Source organism: Pistacia vera, unplaced genomic scaffold, assembly GCF_008641045.1.
Source record: "Pistacia vera cultivar Batoury unplaced genomic scaffold, PisVer_v2 Contig947, whole genome shotgun sequence".
Lineage (NCBI taxonomy): Eukaryota > Viridiplantae > Streptophyta > Magnoliopsida > Sapindales > Anacardiaceae > Pistacia > Pistacia vera.
This window is the reverse complement of record NW_022196831.1, coordinates 450,247-467,201: the sequence shown is the minus strand read 5'-3', so window position 1 is coordinate 467,201 and position 16,955 is coordinate 450,247. Positions and strand designations below refer to the sequence as shown.

Below are 16,955 nucleotides of genomic sequence, written 5' to 3'. Positions count from 1 at the left end.
GGTGGAGTGATAGAGGGAGTTTTTCACATTATTTTCATATTGATTTTGAGTGATTTTGGATTAACAAGGTTGGAAGATTCGAGGAAACTGGTGGATTCATCAAATTGGGGAGATTCTTTTCCTTTTTTTTGTATCCATTATGTTGAACCTTGAGTTTTCATTTCTTTTAATTGTTTATTTGATTTAGCCATAAACTAACCTATTTGGGTTAGGGTTTTGATGTAGTTCGGATCTAATAGGTTAGAGAATTGATGATTATTAATTCATATAATTTTGTGTTGATGTGTGATTAATCTGTTTTTATTGTTTGTATGTGATGAACATGATGAGATCGAGAGATAATTTAGTTAAGCGTCTTGGATAATCCGTTGTATTATTGGATGCTAGAGATAGATTCAAGAACCGATGAAATCAATCTAGGATTCTTGTGCTTAATGAACTTAGATTTATTAACTTTCATTTTTGGGTGCGGAAGGTTAATAGGGAAGAGTAGGACAACATAGCTGAGAAGGTATGTTGGACACCTTAGAGAGTTCGATTCAATCAATGCATGACAAATTGAATGTAGTTTAATTCTTAAAGTTTAACCCATAGAGTCTGAATGAAGTCGAAACTCTACCCGTTTGTTTGAATTGATTTTTCCTGTTTAATTCGCTTTCATAGTTTAAGTTTAATTAGTAAATTTTGTTTTAATTATAGTTTTAATTTTTCCCTCAAATCCAAAAAGATTCGATAGCTTCAACTTGAGAACATTAGGAAACTGTGCTAGCGACCAATCCCGTGGGAACGATACTCACTATCATTATATTACTTGTGTGATTAGTATAGTTGCTACATATTGCATGTTGTAGTAAACACGCATCATGAGACGATTAATGTACCCAAGATGTCAAAGGTATGTTCCTAACTCGAAATAGTCTTTAGATGTTAATTTTATGTTAAAAAGCATAAAATCTAACTAAGGGCAAAATAGCGATTCATTTGGAACGGTATGAATCAATTATCATAGAAAGGCATTAGTGGTGAATGGTCATTTTGCCTATGGATAAGCATTGAAAAAGTCAAGGATGAGTAGGCCTCATTGCATTTAATGGCATAATTAAGTAATAATTATGTCTAGTGTGAAATGACCAAAATGCCCTTATATGAAGAATTAAGGACTTATGAGGTATACAACTAAAATAGTTGGGCCAATTGCATAATTTTGGAAAGTAAATGAAATATTTCCATAAATGAGATGAAATTGTTCAAGCCAAGGGAGAGAGCCTTTCTTCAAAATTTCTTCCATTTTCTCTCAAATCTTCCATGAAACAAGCTTTCTTTCTCTAGTTTTAAAGGAGTTTTGCTTAATTTTCAAGGAGAACAAGATAGGAGCCTGGATCTTCAATTTGAAGGGTTTAAGGTAAGGATTAAAACTTTAGTTTTGATTGATTTGAAGATTTGAGGTAAATGTTGAGGTTATGTTAATATGTAGGATTAAGGTGTAAAAGAAGCCAAAGGCAAGGATTTGTTGGGGAAGTCTTTAAAAGGTAATGAAGAACCTCCCATGACTTTAGGGTTTATGCAAGGTTTGTAGATTTTTATGAAACCTTAAATTAAGGCTTTAAGGCATAGAATTAGTTGATGGCGAGTGTAGTTGAAACATTTATTCTACTTTTGCTTTGAATTCATTATAATGAAGTTATTGCTATTATGTTTATGAATTGTGTGTTTGATTGAAGAAAATGAGGTGTGGATTCTGATTGTGGCAAAAATTATAGTATTGGAGGCCACATGGTGTTGAATGGTTGCTATGAAGTGTTGAGGTGTTGTTTGCTTAGCTTCAATGTTATAGTAATAATTGATGATTATGGGAATGAGATTTTACACTTCCTTAAGATGTTAAAGACTATTAAGGGGAGTTTTATTTGATCCAAAGTTCACTATTGGTTAATGTCAATAGGAATTGATGGGCTAGTTAATATGAAAATTCGGATTTAGTGAGCTTAGGGGTTTGTTAACACTGCTAGTATTTCGACCAAACTTGAGTTATAACATTTAAATGAGATTATTCTTGAAGCATTAGAAAGCTAAGACACAGACCTATAACTTTTATGTTTATGCCAAGAGCCAATTCGTTTGAGAAATGGGATGTAAAATGGCTTGAAGTATAAACGGTATTAAAGTTTAAGATTTAACATGATCAATTCTATGATTATGAATTGATTATCAATGTATTAGTAATTATGCATGTACTAATGTTTACCCATTAGTAGATGATCTTTGAAAGATACATGGTCATGATGTCAATGCATGATTAATGTTATGAAATGGCATGAAGATGTATGTAATACATGTTTTAAGATGATGTATGTGAGCAAGAGGTAATGTAATGGATTGATAATCCAGATGAATAAAAGCATTAAGCTCACCAAAATATGTATTTACATGCCATAAGATGTTAGAGATTCATATAGACATGATGGGAAAAGCGTAAGTATATCCTCGTATACGGGTTGAGGAAAGATGAATAGATGCTTTAGATGCTAAATAACGCGTAAGCATGCCTCCTGATGATATGAGCTCTAGATGAATTTGAGGCTAGATGATATGAAGTGCTTAAGATGCTAAGAAAAGTCCGATCGGCTAGACACTAAATGGTTCATATGTGTTTAGTAGCATTACATGAGTTATGATGTTATTTACATTATGTGATGATTTATGCTCATGTTAGATGATTTTAGATGTTATGTCATGACATGTGATGTATGTGTACTATGTTACATACTTATTTGTATGTGTACACATTTATGTTATATAGCATGGGATAAAATGATGAAAGACATATGAAATAGAAAATATATATATATATATAATAAAAGGGGAAGTATCCCTAGATGTAAAAGATAAGTGATGCGTTAACAAATATGTTCAACTAAAGATCAAATAGCACATTTAGAATGAAACTGATCATTCCTTACTGAGCGATTAGCGCTCACCCTTTTATTGGTGATTTCTTTGCAGGTAGACTAGAAGCGAGGGATGCTAGAGATAGGGGGGCTACACGTGAGGGGAGATGATTTATTGTCATCTTGATGTTTTTATCTTGATGTAAATAATGTAAATGATAAATATTTGTGAAACACCTTTTGGAATAGTCCACCCTATAAATATGTTTCGAATGTGTATTTTATGGATAAATTCTTAAAGTTTTGAAATTATATGTTTGGATCCTGCATGACATTTTATATGCATGTATTGGATATTGCTATTATTATCCTTACACAGATATTTTTTCCAAATACAACTCGTTTTCCAGACATGTATCCTCGAGATTCTCATTGAGGGATATTCAGAGGATACCTGACTGGAGGGGGGTTTTACAATTAATTGGTGTTACTTGTGATACTATACACTGTCGGTATGATGAGGAGCATATGGGTCACACACATAGAAGATAATTTAAGAGCCAAGAAGATAGAATGGCGTTTTCGTCTTTTTGGGCAAAAAGGTATTTTGGTAATTTCACAATGCAATTAAATTTGCTGATGTCGTAGCCTTTATTTAATTTGTAAGAAAAATTAAATAAATGAAATTACATTTAAATATGTGTTCGCACATATTTAATTCAATCATCATTATTGTTAAATGTTAATTAAACATTTATTGATTTTAATTGAGATAATGATGAAATAAATAAAATATCTAATTGGGAGTGTTTGGCAACATGGGGTGTTTGGGTTGGAGCCTAAGCCCATTCCATGTGGGAATAGGGCAACTTAGTTTGCCTATAAAAGAGAATGTGTGTGTGAAATTAATGTGGTGATTTTTATTAGTTCATTTGATTAAAAGAAAAAAACACACAACACAAAAACACTCTCTCCCACGCCACTTTCACTGTTTGATTGAAAATCAAATATTTCTTTTCTTCTTGATTTCTTAAGGCCGAGGAGGATCTAGCAAATCCCTCATTGGTTCCTTGTGATTATCTTCGTGTGGACTTCTTGGGTTCGATTCTACACTTGGATTGGTAGCAAACACGCTCAGAGACAATATTGGTGGAGCCTCCAACATGGGTATGAATCTAAACTTTAGATTTATTTTTTGTAGATTCTTGATGTAATATATAAACTGTAATTTCTGTGCCCTGATTTTGGGTTCTAAGGAATGATCCATTGTTGTAAAATTTTTGTTTTTCCGCTGCGCCACTCGGATCGTTTCCTAACACAAAGCACATGAGACATCAATCCAAGTACATAACATGGCATACATGATGGATCCAATTGCTGATGCATATGGGATCCTCTTCATCCTATCTCTCTCATCTTGTGTTCTAGGACACAATTCCTTAGAGAGATAAACACCATGTGACATCGGAAGAAATCCCTTCTTGGATTCTTCCATACTGAATCTTTTCAATACTTTGTTAATATATGCATTCTGACTTAGACCAAGTAACCTACGCGATCTATCATGATAGATCTTTATTCCAAGGTTGTAGGCTGCTTTCCCTAAGTCCTTCATGGAGAAGCACTTGGATAACCAAGTCTTTACTGACTACAAGTTCGGTATATCATTCCCGATCAGAAGTTTGTCATTGACATAGAACACTAGGAATACTACTGTGCTCCCACTTACTTTCTTGTAAACACAAGGCTCATCTTCATTCTTGATAAAATTGAATTCTTTTACGGCTTCATCAAAATGAATGTTCTAGCTCCTTGAAGGTTGCTTGAGTCCATAAATGGATCTCTACAATTTACATACCCTATCAACTAGCCCATCAAGAACGAAACCATCAGGTTGTGTCATATACACATCCTCCCCAAGGTTTCCATTCAGGAAATCTGTTTTGACATCCATTTGCCAAATCTCATAGTCATGATATGCAGCAATCGCAAGTATAATCCGGATGGATTTAATCATGGCAACAAGCGAAAAGGTTTCTTCATAGTCAATGCCATGAATTTGTTTAAAACCTTTGGCAACCAATCGTGCTTTATAAGTATGCACCTTCCATCCATGTCAGTCTTCTTCTTGAAGACCCATTTACACCCTATGGGTTTTACCCCTTCAGGTGGTTCCACTGGAGACCACAGTTGGTTCTGGTACATGGAGTCCATCTCAGATTTCATGGCTTCAAGCCATTTAACGGAATTTGGATCGATATAACATCTTTGTAGGTTCTAGGTTCATCGTCTTGGTAGACTAGTACGTCACCATGTTGAGCCACGAGATAATCGTATCTCTCGGGCTCATGGCATACTCTCTCAAATCTATGTAGCTCCTGTGCTACTGGAGGTGGTTCACTTTGATCCACAAGTTGTGGAGTAACCTCCTCTTAATGTTCAACCGCTTCCTGTGGCATATCATTCTTTCCTTCGTCTAGTATATCTTGTTGTTCTAGAACTTCATCAAGTTCTATTTTTCTCCCACTAGTACTTCTTAGAAAATTTTCCTTTTCTAGGAAGACACCAGATCAAGCAACAAAAATTTTGTGCTCTTCTGGGTGGTAGAAGTAGTACCCTTTGGTCTCTTTTGGATACCCCACAAATATACATTTATAGGATTTTGGACCCAGCTTGTTCGAAGTCAATCTCTTAACATAAGCTTCGCAACCCCAAATCCTTAGATAAGACAAGTTGGGCTTTTGCCCACTCCATAGTTCATAAGGAGTCTTATCTATAGACTTTGATGGCACACGGTTTAAAACGTGAGTCGCAGTCTCTAGGGCATAACCCCAGAACGATACAGGTAAATCACTAAAACTCATCATGGACCTAACCATGTCAAGTAAGGTCATGTTCCTCCTTTCTGACACTCTATTGTGTTGGGGTGTATAAAAAGGAGTGAGTTGTGATACTATCCCGCATTCATTCAAGTACTCTGAAAAACCTGAGCTTAAGTATTAACCAGCTCGATCCGACCGAAGAGCTTTAATACTTTTGCTCAGTATATTCTGTTCTTCATTCCTGAATTCTTTAAATTTATCAAAGGCTTCAGATTTATGTCTCATAAGGTAGACATAACCATATCTACTGAAATCATCAGTAAATGTGATGAAGTATGAATATCCACCTCTGGCCTCAACTGTTAGTGGACCACATACATCACCAATGATGATGCCTAATAGCTCAGTAGCCCTTTCACCTTGTCCTGTGAAAGGAGACTTGGTCATCTTGCCTAAAAGGCATGACTCGCATACCTCAAATGACTGAAAGTCAAAAGGGTCCAAAACTCCATCCCTTTAAAGGTTTGCAATGCGGGTCTTCTTAACATGACACAATCTATAGTGCCAGAGATATGTCTAGTTTTGATCGCTATGTTTAGCTTTCTTGGTTTTAACATTGAGAATATCTTTATTGTTTAAGTCAAGAACATATAATCCATTATATAACCTTGCAATTCCAAATAGAATACCATTCAAACTAAAGGATAACAATCCATTAGATATCTCAAAATGATACCCCATATTATCCAAAGCAGATACTGAAATAATATTTCTAGAAATAGAAGGTACATGATAACAGTTATGTAGTTCCAACAACAAGCCCGTAGGCAAAGATAAACAGTAAGTCCCTACAGCCAATGCAACCACATGTGCTCCATTTCCAACTCGTAGGTCCACCTCTCCCTTGGCGAGCACTCTTTTCTGCCTTAGTCCCTGCACATCAGTACAAATGTGAGTACTACATCCTTTGTCAATGACCTAAGATGTTGAGGGAGAGAAGTTAATCTCAATCATAAACATACCTAAAGTCGTAGCATCTGACTTCTTCTTGCTTGCGAGAAAAGCCTTGCAGTGTTTCCTCCAGTGGTCAGGCTTGCCACAAAAGTAGCAGACTGCCTTGCCCTTCCGTATGCCAATCTCAAGCCCAAGAGTAACCTATCCTTTGGGCTTGGGCTTGCGTTTGGCATTGGCTTTACCCTTGCCATTACCCTTTGCTTTACTAGCAGCAACCAGTAAAACAGGCTTGGACTTTTTCAAGTCCTGCTCTGTAGTCCTCAGCATGTTCAAAAGTTCTGACAGGGTTTTCTCCATCATGTTCATATTGAAATTCATTATGAACGAAACATAAGAGTCAACCAAGGATTGCAGAATCAAATCCATTTGTAATTCTACATCCAACTCAAATCCCAAACCATGGTGATGGAAGGCTTACGTGACTTAATATACTTTAATTGAGGGTTTGTTATTTAATTGTCTCATCAGATTATTATCTTTGTTAGAATGACATTGTTTGGCATGTTATTCAACATTCAACCTTAGCATGCATTCTAAGCAAAAATTAAAACGTGCCAGTACATGGCCCATCTAAAACCGATTTCCTCGAGACTAGAGGAATTGGTGGGTCACCTAGGGGTCCTGTAATAAACATCTTGAGTCTTCAAGTATGGTTGCCTCGTCCTTTGGTCCGTCTTCAAGTACATTACAACTACACCATCCTAAATTTACGATAAGAATAATTATACAAAATTCTTTACATCAATAAATTTAGAAACCTTGATTTTCATTCGAGGGGAATGAGATGAGAAGAGAATGTACATTGAGAAGAGGAGAAAGGCAGGACATGTAGGCCCTATTTATTAAATTACAACCATACATACCCAAAAAAAAATTTTAAAACATTCACCATAGGTCTAAGGCTCATGTACCAGGCACCATGCAATATACAAACAAGTACATAGCATACATTTCAAAAACAATCAAATTTTTGAAATTGGTGGGTTAATTATTAATTACCCCCTAACAATTTATAGATCTGCATTTGGTCTAAAAGTTTTGAAACTTTACAATTTGGCCCACGCGCACTTGGAACTGCACTCGCTGCAGCAATGGGTTAGATTACTGTAGCTGTGCTGTTTAACTTGACGTTCAAGCTCAACGTGCGATTGTCGCAAGGATGGGTTATATCACTGCGGCGAGTGCTGATTTCGTACAGTGCTCATCCTAAGGATGATCGCCGCAGCGATGGTTTATATCGCTGCGGCAAGCGCTGATTTCGTAATCAGCGAGAAAGCCAAACACACACACCGCGGCGATGGGTTATATGGCCGTGGCGAGCATGCATTGATCTATAGCTCCAGATCAGTTCAAACAGTAACCAAAAACACACCAAATGGATTTTGCAATCAATCATACACACTGATTTCAACAAAAATCCGTCACCCAATATACCAAACTTGCAGATCACCAACAAATTAAAATTAATTGATTAATTGATTTCTTAAAACATGTTTTTAAAGCAAATTTTACGCAGATTCTTTAAGGCAACATATTATCAACCAAATACATGTAATCAACGATCCACATAAAACTGTAAAATCTGGTACCCTAGGCTTTGATACCACTATTAGGAAGCGATCCATTTACACAGCGGAAAAAAAAAATCTTTTAACAATACGGATCATTCCATAGAACCAAGATCAGGGCACAAATTTACAGTTTATGTCAAAATAAGAATCTGCAGAAAATTAATCTAGAGTTTAAGAAATCATACGCACGTTTGGAGGCTCCTCCAAGTTGTCTCTGAACGTATTTTGCTACCAATCCAAGTGTAGGATCGAACCGATGTAGTCCATACGAAGATAATCGCAAGGGACTAAAGAGGGATTTGGTAGATCCTCTTTAGTCTTAAGAACAAAGAAGAAAAGAAATGTATTTCATCTTTCAATCAAAAAAAAAAAAAGAAAAAAAAAACTGGCATGGGAGAGAGTGTTTTGGGGGTTGTGTGTTTTTTCCTCTTAAAGAATGAGTGAAATGAATAATCTCCTAACTTTTTCAATTAACATTTTTCTTTTATAGTAAAATTTAATTGCCCTATTCCCTTATGGAATAGGCTTGGGCTCCAACCCAAACACCCCTTGTTTTCCAAACACTCCCAATTAGATATTTATTTTAATTCATCATTATCTCAATTAAAATTAATTAATATATATATATAATAATATATTAACATTTAATTAAATAATAATAATACATTTAAATACATGCGCACATATATTTAAATATAATCTCACTAATTTTAATATTGATATTAAAATTAAACACAGGCAACAGCCCCAGCAAATTTAATTGCACTATGAGATTATCGAAATACCCTTTCGTCCCAAAAGACGAAAATACCCCTCTCATAGACTGATTCTTAAATTGTCTTCTAAGTGTGTGACCCGTAGGCTCCTCATCATATCGGCAGTGAGTAGTATCGCGATTAACTCCAATTAATCATCTCACTACACACAAACCAAGATTGGCTGCTAGCAAGGCATCATGGCCACCCGATAGATTCGGATTCAGCGAAATCGTAGCCTGTCAACGATATGGTTACCGTGCAATTCCTTTCATCATGCGTTATCTCATCGAGGCTGAGGTATAGAAATAGTGTCAACCTCAGATATCCTCGATATCTTTGTATTCAGTTACTGAACCAATGACCGAAATAATAAATTGGATTGAGCAACAACTCAATCCCACTGTGGCCGCAACTTTAGTGTCATTGTCATTCACTGAATTTCACCGTGAGATAACTTCTCCTGTACCCGGGAGTGATGAATCCTCTGTTGATCCACCATAGTCTTGATACACTCCTCAATGCAGCCAATCACAACCGTATTGCTGGCGTTAGGCTAGTGTCAAACTACACCAATCGGTGCACAAGGCGCTCTGGTGATCTCAATTCTAAGGATCATGCACCACCATTCGTTAGAGGATTGTTTCATAGACCTGGGGTTACCATCCATATGGAATCCTCTGGTGGGTTAGTCCAGTGAACTTGCTGGTGTATTCGCCTACAGCAGCACCGATGTGTGCACCAGGTTGTCACCAAACAATCTTTACAAGCAAGATCAGTCACTGCCTTTCGACAGGGTCGTTCAACACTATGATAGCCTTACCGCATTATCTGTGCCCTTACTTTAGAATAATACTGGGGCTACGGACGTTTCTAGAATGGCCACCATATGTGCTCATAGGGTTCTCACTATCAAGATTTGAAACACTTGATACCCTCGTCACGGTTCTACCATTCTAAGGACATATTTCAATACATATTGCAATAATAATGATTTATGCAATATAGAATAAAATGCCTTTTTATCATTGATTAATGAACATTATTAGAAAGAGTCAGTTCTACAATAATTGATTGGCTCTAGGGCATCTACTCTAACATGTTGATCTCAAGTCGAAGGACCACATGCACCAGCATCTGTAAGAGGATATATTCCACCAACACCAGGTTTACCATCTCGTGTGGAATCTTTTGATGGGTTAGTCCAGTGTAGTTGAACAAGCAAGCACCTATGCGTTGCACCAGGTTGATGAAAACAACCTTGACATGTGAGATCTATCACTATCTTTCGATAGGCTCGTTCAATGCGATGATAGTCTCTCTGTATAATCTGTGTCCTTGGTCAGATTTGTACTATGACTATGGATGGTATAAGAAGGGTCACCTTGTGCTCATAGGGTTCTCACAATTAAGATTTATAACACTTAATTCCCTCATCACCGATTCCAACCTTTCTAAGGACATATAATTTTTTCTTTATGCGTAGTAAATAGATGCTACAATATATGCTCATAAATAAGTTATGCCTTTTATTCATTAATTTGAAATGAGTTTACAAGAGCTAAATCGTTGGCTCTAGGGAACCTACTCTTACAATCTCCTACTTGCACTATAGCCAATCATTCATATGTTTGACCTCTCATGCTTCTGCTACGATAAAGCTTTCGTAAGTGGGTTTGTGATGTTATTGTCAGTAGATACTCTATCGATTTGTACATCACCTCTCTTCACAATTTCTCTGATGAGATAGTATCGCTGGAGTATGTGCTTAGATCTTTGGCGAGATTGTGGTTCTTTAGCCTGAGAAATGGCACCATTTTTGTCGTAATAAAGCACAATTAGATCTACAATGCTTGGAACCACCTTTAGTTGAGTCACGAACTTCTTGATCCAAACAACCTCTTTGTCTACATCACCTAAAGGGATGTACTTGGCTTCCATTGTATAATCCACTACAGTGCTTTGTTTTAAACTTTTCTAGCTAACTGCAGCCCCATTAAGACAAAACACATAACTGACTATGATCAATAGTCATCCTTGTCAGTTTGAAAACTGGCATCATTGTATCCTCTTACAGTGAGATCATCTTCTCCTCCATAGACCAAGAACATATCCTTAGTCCTCTTAAGATACTTAAAGATGTTCTTGACTACTGTCTAGTGTGTTTCACCTTGATCTGATTGATATCTACTACAAATGCTCAAGGCATATGAGACATCAATCCTAGTACATAACATGGCGTACATTATGGATCCTACTACCGAAGCATAAAGAATACCCCAAATCCTATCTCTCTCTTTTTGTGTTTTAGGACACATATCCTTAGAGAGATACATGCTATGTGACATTAGAAGATAACTTTTCTTTGAATCTTCCATACTGAATCTTTGACTTAGGCCTAGCAACCTATGAGATCTATCACAATAGATCTTTATACCGAGGATATAGGTTGATTTCCCTAAGTCCTTCATGGAGAAGCACTTAGATAACCAAGTCTTTACCATTTGCAAGTTCAGTATATCACTCCCAATGATCAATATGTCATCGACATACGACACTAGGAATGCCACTGCACTCCTACTGATGTTCTTGTATACACAAGGCCTATCTACGTTTTGTGTATGTTAAAGTAGGTGCCCCTAGAGCCAATCAATTATTTTAAAATTGACTCTTTGTAATAATGTTTATTAATCATAAAAGGCAATTTTCTTATATATCATGTAAATCATAATTGTATGTATTGATATATATCCTTAGGATGGTAGAACCATGACGAGGGTATCAAGTGTTTCAAATCTTGATAGTGAGAACCCTATGATCACATTGGTGGCCATTCTAGAAATGTCTGTAGCCCTAGTATTATTCTAACCAAGGACATAGATAATATGGTAAGGCTATCATAGTATTGAACGACCTTGTTGAAAGACAATGACAAATCTTACTTGTCAAGGTTGTTTGTCGACAACCTGGTGCGACACATAGGTGCTTACTATAGGCAAGTTCACTGGAGAGACCCACCAAAGGATTCCATATAGATGGTAACCCTAGTGTCTATGGAATAAATCCTCTAACGAATGGTGGTGCATGTGATCCTTAGACTTGAGATCACCAGAGCGCCTTGTGCACCGATTGGTGTAATTTGACACTAGCGTAACATAGTTCTATTTAGAGCTATCAACACGATAGTGATTGACTATAGTGACCAGTGTATCAAAACTATGATGGATTAACAAAGGATTCATCACTCTTGAGTAACACCTCTTCGCCGCGGCGAAGATTCTTCTTCGCCCCGGCGAAGACTGAAATACTAAACTTCTTCTATTTTCAACCAATTTCAGGGCAAGCATTCAACACAACACTCAATCAAACAATATTACCAAAAACCAACTCAAAGAAAAGCGAAAGAGGAAACAACAACTATGTACCTCAAGTGGGGCATTACATATACTGAGGATTTAGGTTGCTTCCCCTAAGTCCTTCATGGAAAAGTACTTGGACAACCAAGTCTTTACCATTTGCAAGTTTGGTGTATTATTCCCAATGATCAATATGTGATCGACATACAACACTAGGAATGTCACTACACTCCCACTGATTTTCTTGTATACACAAGGCTCGTGTTCGTTTTGTATACACCCGACTTCCTTTACGAATTTGTCAAAACAAATGTTCCAACTCCTTGATGCTTGATTGAGTCAATAAATGGATCTCTTCAACTTGCATACTTTCCCTGCTTGTCCATCAAGAACGAAATAATCAGGTTGTATCATATAGACATCCTTTTCAAGGTTTCCATTCAGGAAAGTAGTTTTGACATCCATCTGCCAAATTTCATAGTCATGGTATGCAGCAATAGCTAGCATAATCCTAATGGACTTTCACATTGCTATTGGACAAAAGGTTTCATCATAGTCAATCCCATGCTTTTGTTTTAAACCTTTTGCTACCAGTCGTGCTTTATAGGTTTGAACATTTCCCTCCACGTCAGTCTTCTTCTTGAAGACCTATTTACACTCGATGGGTTTGACTCCTTTGGATGGATCCACCAAATCTCATACTTGGTTCTGGTATATGGAGTCCATTTCAGATTTCATGGCATCAAGCCATTTTGCAAAATCTGGATTCGACAAAGCATCATTGTAGGTTCTGGGCTCATCGTCTTGATAGACCAATACGTCGCCACTTTGAGTCATGAGAAAACCATACCTCTCGGGCTTGCGACACATTTTTCCAAACCTATGCGGCTCTTGTGTTAGAGGTTCGTTTTGTTCTACTCCCTGTGGAGCGATCTCCTCATGATGCTCAACCATCTCTGATGGCACATCATCTTGTCCATCATTTGATACATTTTATAGCTTCAGAATTTCATCGAGCTCTACCTTTCTTACACCATCTTCTCTTTGAAGGAAATCCTTCTCTAGGAAGATTCTAGTTTGAGCAAAGAAAACTTTTTGCTCAGCTGGATTGTAGAAATAGTATCCCTTTTTCTGTTTAGGATACCCCATAAAGATACATTTCTCTGACTTTGAGGCAAGCTTGTTCGAAGTCAATTTCTTGACATAAGCGTCACAACCCCAAACTCTTAGATGAGACAAAATGGGCTTTTGCCCATTCCATATTTCATATGGTGTCTTATCCATTGATTTTGATGGTACACTATTTAGTGTATATGTCACAACCTCTAGGGCATAGCCCCAGAACAATGTGAGTAAATCTGTAAAGCTCATCATTGATCGAACCATATCCAACAAGGTTTGATTCCTCCTCTCAGCATTGTGCTGAGGTGTGTAAGGAGGTGTGAGTTAAGATATAATCCTACATTCCTCAAGGCATGCATCAAACTCTGAGCTCAAGTATTCTCCTCCTTTGCCAGATTGGAGAACCTTGATATTCTTGCCCAGTTGATTTTGTACTTCGTTCTTGAATTCCTTGAACTTGTCAAAGGATTTAGACTTATGTCTTATTAAGTAAACATATCCAAATCTGCTGAGGTCGTCAGTAAATGTGATGAAGTAAGAATATCCAACCTTGGCTTGTATTGATAGTGGTCCACATACATCGCTATGGGTGATGCCTAACAGTTCCTTTGCCCTTTCACTGTGTCCAGTAAAAGGTGACTTGGTCATTTTGCCTACTAGGCATGACTTGCATACTTTATAAGACTTAAAGTCAAATGGGTCCAAAAATTCGTCCTTAAGGAGTTTTGCTATGCGAGTCTGGTTCACATGTCCAAGCCTACAATGCCATAGGTAAGTTTGATTAAAGCCATCAACCTTGGCTTTCTTACTCTCTAGATTGAAAATCTCATTATTATTTAATTCTAGAACATACAAACCATTATGTAATCTTGCAATTCTATATTGAATACCATTCAAACTAATTGACATCAATCCATTAGTCATCATAAATTGATATCCAACGATGTCCAAAGTAGACACTAAAATAGTATTCTTTGAAATCGAAGGTATATAAAAACAATTTCAAAGTTCTAGTTCAAGGCCCAAAGGCAAACTTAAATAATAATCCCCTACGGCTAATGCAACAATGTGTGCTCCATTCCCAACTCATAGGTCCACCTCTCCTTGACCAAGCAGTCTACTTCGTCGTAGTCCATGCACATAAGTGCAAATATGAGAACCACATCTTGTGTTAATAACCCAAGATGTAATAGGAGGTACATTGATTTCAATCATGTACATACCTTTAGAAGAAGATGCATGCTGCTTCTTCTTGCTTGCTAGGAAGGCCTTGCAATGTTTCTTCCAGTGACTAGGCTTGCCATAATGGAAGCAACAACCTTTCCATCTTTGCTCATGCCTCCAATAGGTTTAAGGACATCTTAGGGTTGAGCTTTGGATTTTCCCTTGGCATTTCCTTTACCTCCCCTTTCCTTTCCTTTACATGGTGTAGAGTTTACTAGCATCACTGACTTGGAATTCTTTATGTCCTTCTCTACCATCTTCAGTATATTCAGAAGCTCTGAGAGAGACCTCTCCATAGAATTCATATTGAAGTTCATTATGAATTGGGAGAAGGAATCAGACAAGGATTGCAGAACAAGATCTATTGATAGTTTTACCTCCATACCAAATCCTAGTATTTCAAGCTTATGTATGTAGCCAATCATCTTGACTACATGCAGGCCTACCGGGGTTCCCTTAGTCTTTTGACATCTATATAATGCCTTTGACACCTCATAACATTCGTGCCTAGCACGCTTATGAAAGAGCTCCTTGAGATGTGTGATGATGGAGCTGGGATCCAAATTCTTATGTTGCTCTTGCAGATCAAGTGTCAACGATGCAAGTACAATACACTGTATAATATCAGCATGGTCCTGATACTTTCTATAAGCACCTATAGGTTCCTGAGTAGCGTTAGGTTCAGGCGCTTCCATAACAGGTTCATCTAGGATGAACAATTTCTTTTCATACTTGAGTACAATCCAAAGATTTCTATACTAGCTAGTGAAGTTTGTACCATCAAACCTGTTTTCCTTTTTGAAGATTGATTGCAGTGATAGATTATTGGTAGTCATAATGTAAATCTATGAGTATAAATTAAACAGAGTTAATAATCTTTTACTAATTAATAAGGCCTTTTATCAATTAATATGCTCCCACTATTTTTATGCAAGTTAATAGCCCTCACTATTAAACTCACGAAGGTCCATCAGTCTTCCTAGTGGGCCGAAATCCCGTCATTCCTAATTTGACCTCTCACGGGGGCAAGTAGACCAAAGTAGGATGAGTAGGTAGGCCCCATGTTCTTAAATCCGGACTAGAAGGTGACTCGGTTAGGTGGCCAGTTTTCGGTCTAAATGGTCCAACTGGTCTAACCGACGAGTCAGACCGATGATATCATCAAATGTATATATATATATTTCTCACATGTCATTTTATCTTCTCTTTCCTCTTTTCTCCTTCATACTTTTTTTTTTTCCTCTCTCTTTCTTCTTCTTCTTTATATATATATATTTTTTTTTTTTTTTTCTTCTTTTTCTCACATGTTAGAATGTCACCTCATCTTCTCTTTCCTCTTCTCACCCGTCACCTCATCTTCTCTTTCTTTTTCTCTCTTTCATCTTTTTTTTTTTCCCTCTCTTTCTTGCTGTCTCTCTCCTCTTTCTTCTTTACTTCTTCCATATTCTAGCAAAGTACGCCTAGTTAAGTCATAACCCATCACCATTAAGGAAAAACTCTAATGATGATTAACCTCCCAAAGGTAGAAGTGGCTCCCTGTAGGGCAAGTGAGACCACGACAAATGATGGTTTGATTAATCCCATGGGATGGAAGGCTTGATTTATTTTTGACTTAATATATTTTATGAGGAGTTCATCCTTTAAAATTCTCACCATGTTCTTATCTTATTTAGCATGTTATCGTTTGGCATTCAACCTTAGCATGCTTCTACAAATAAGACACTCCATAAACTCGTGTTGGTACATGGCCATTCTAACACCAATTTCCTCAAGCTTAGAGGAAGTTGGTAGGTCATCCTAGGTTTATTATTCTATTACAAAGAATAAAACATCTTAGGGATTCGTCACGCCTTCACCTCGTCTTCAAAGCTTATTCTACTTTACATATAAATTTAAAGAAACCTCGAGTTACATTCGAGGGGATTTAGATGAGAAGAGAATTTATATTGAAGAATGGGAGGTAAGGTAGGACACGTTGGCACTATTTTAAAAAAAAAACTAAATCCAAACTAATAAAACCTAAGGTCTATGGCTGAGTACCAAACACCATGCATAATAGACACCAATCATATAATACATGAATTCAAATTTACCATATTTGAATTGTCGAGTTCATTTCACTTTACCCCCTTTAATTTTGCAGAGTTTTTATTGGTCCCTAAACTTTGTAAAATTATAGTATAGTCCCTGTCTAGTTTAAAAT

The 16,955-nt window shown here is 36.9% G+C and overlaps 1 protein-coding gene across 1 annotated transcript; it reads right to left on the bottom strand.

The window, feature by feature from the left end:
* Positions 1–14,889: 14,889 nt before the first annotated feature.
* On the bottom strand, positions 14,890–15,447 carry LOC116120793. The gene has a single exon (XM_031406763.1). It carries the CDS (start codon positions 15,445–15,447, stop codon positions 14,890–14,892), a length of 558 nt encoding a protein of 185 aa, XP_031262623.1.
* Positions 15,448–16,955: the final 1,508 nt, after the last annotated feature.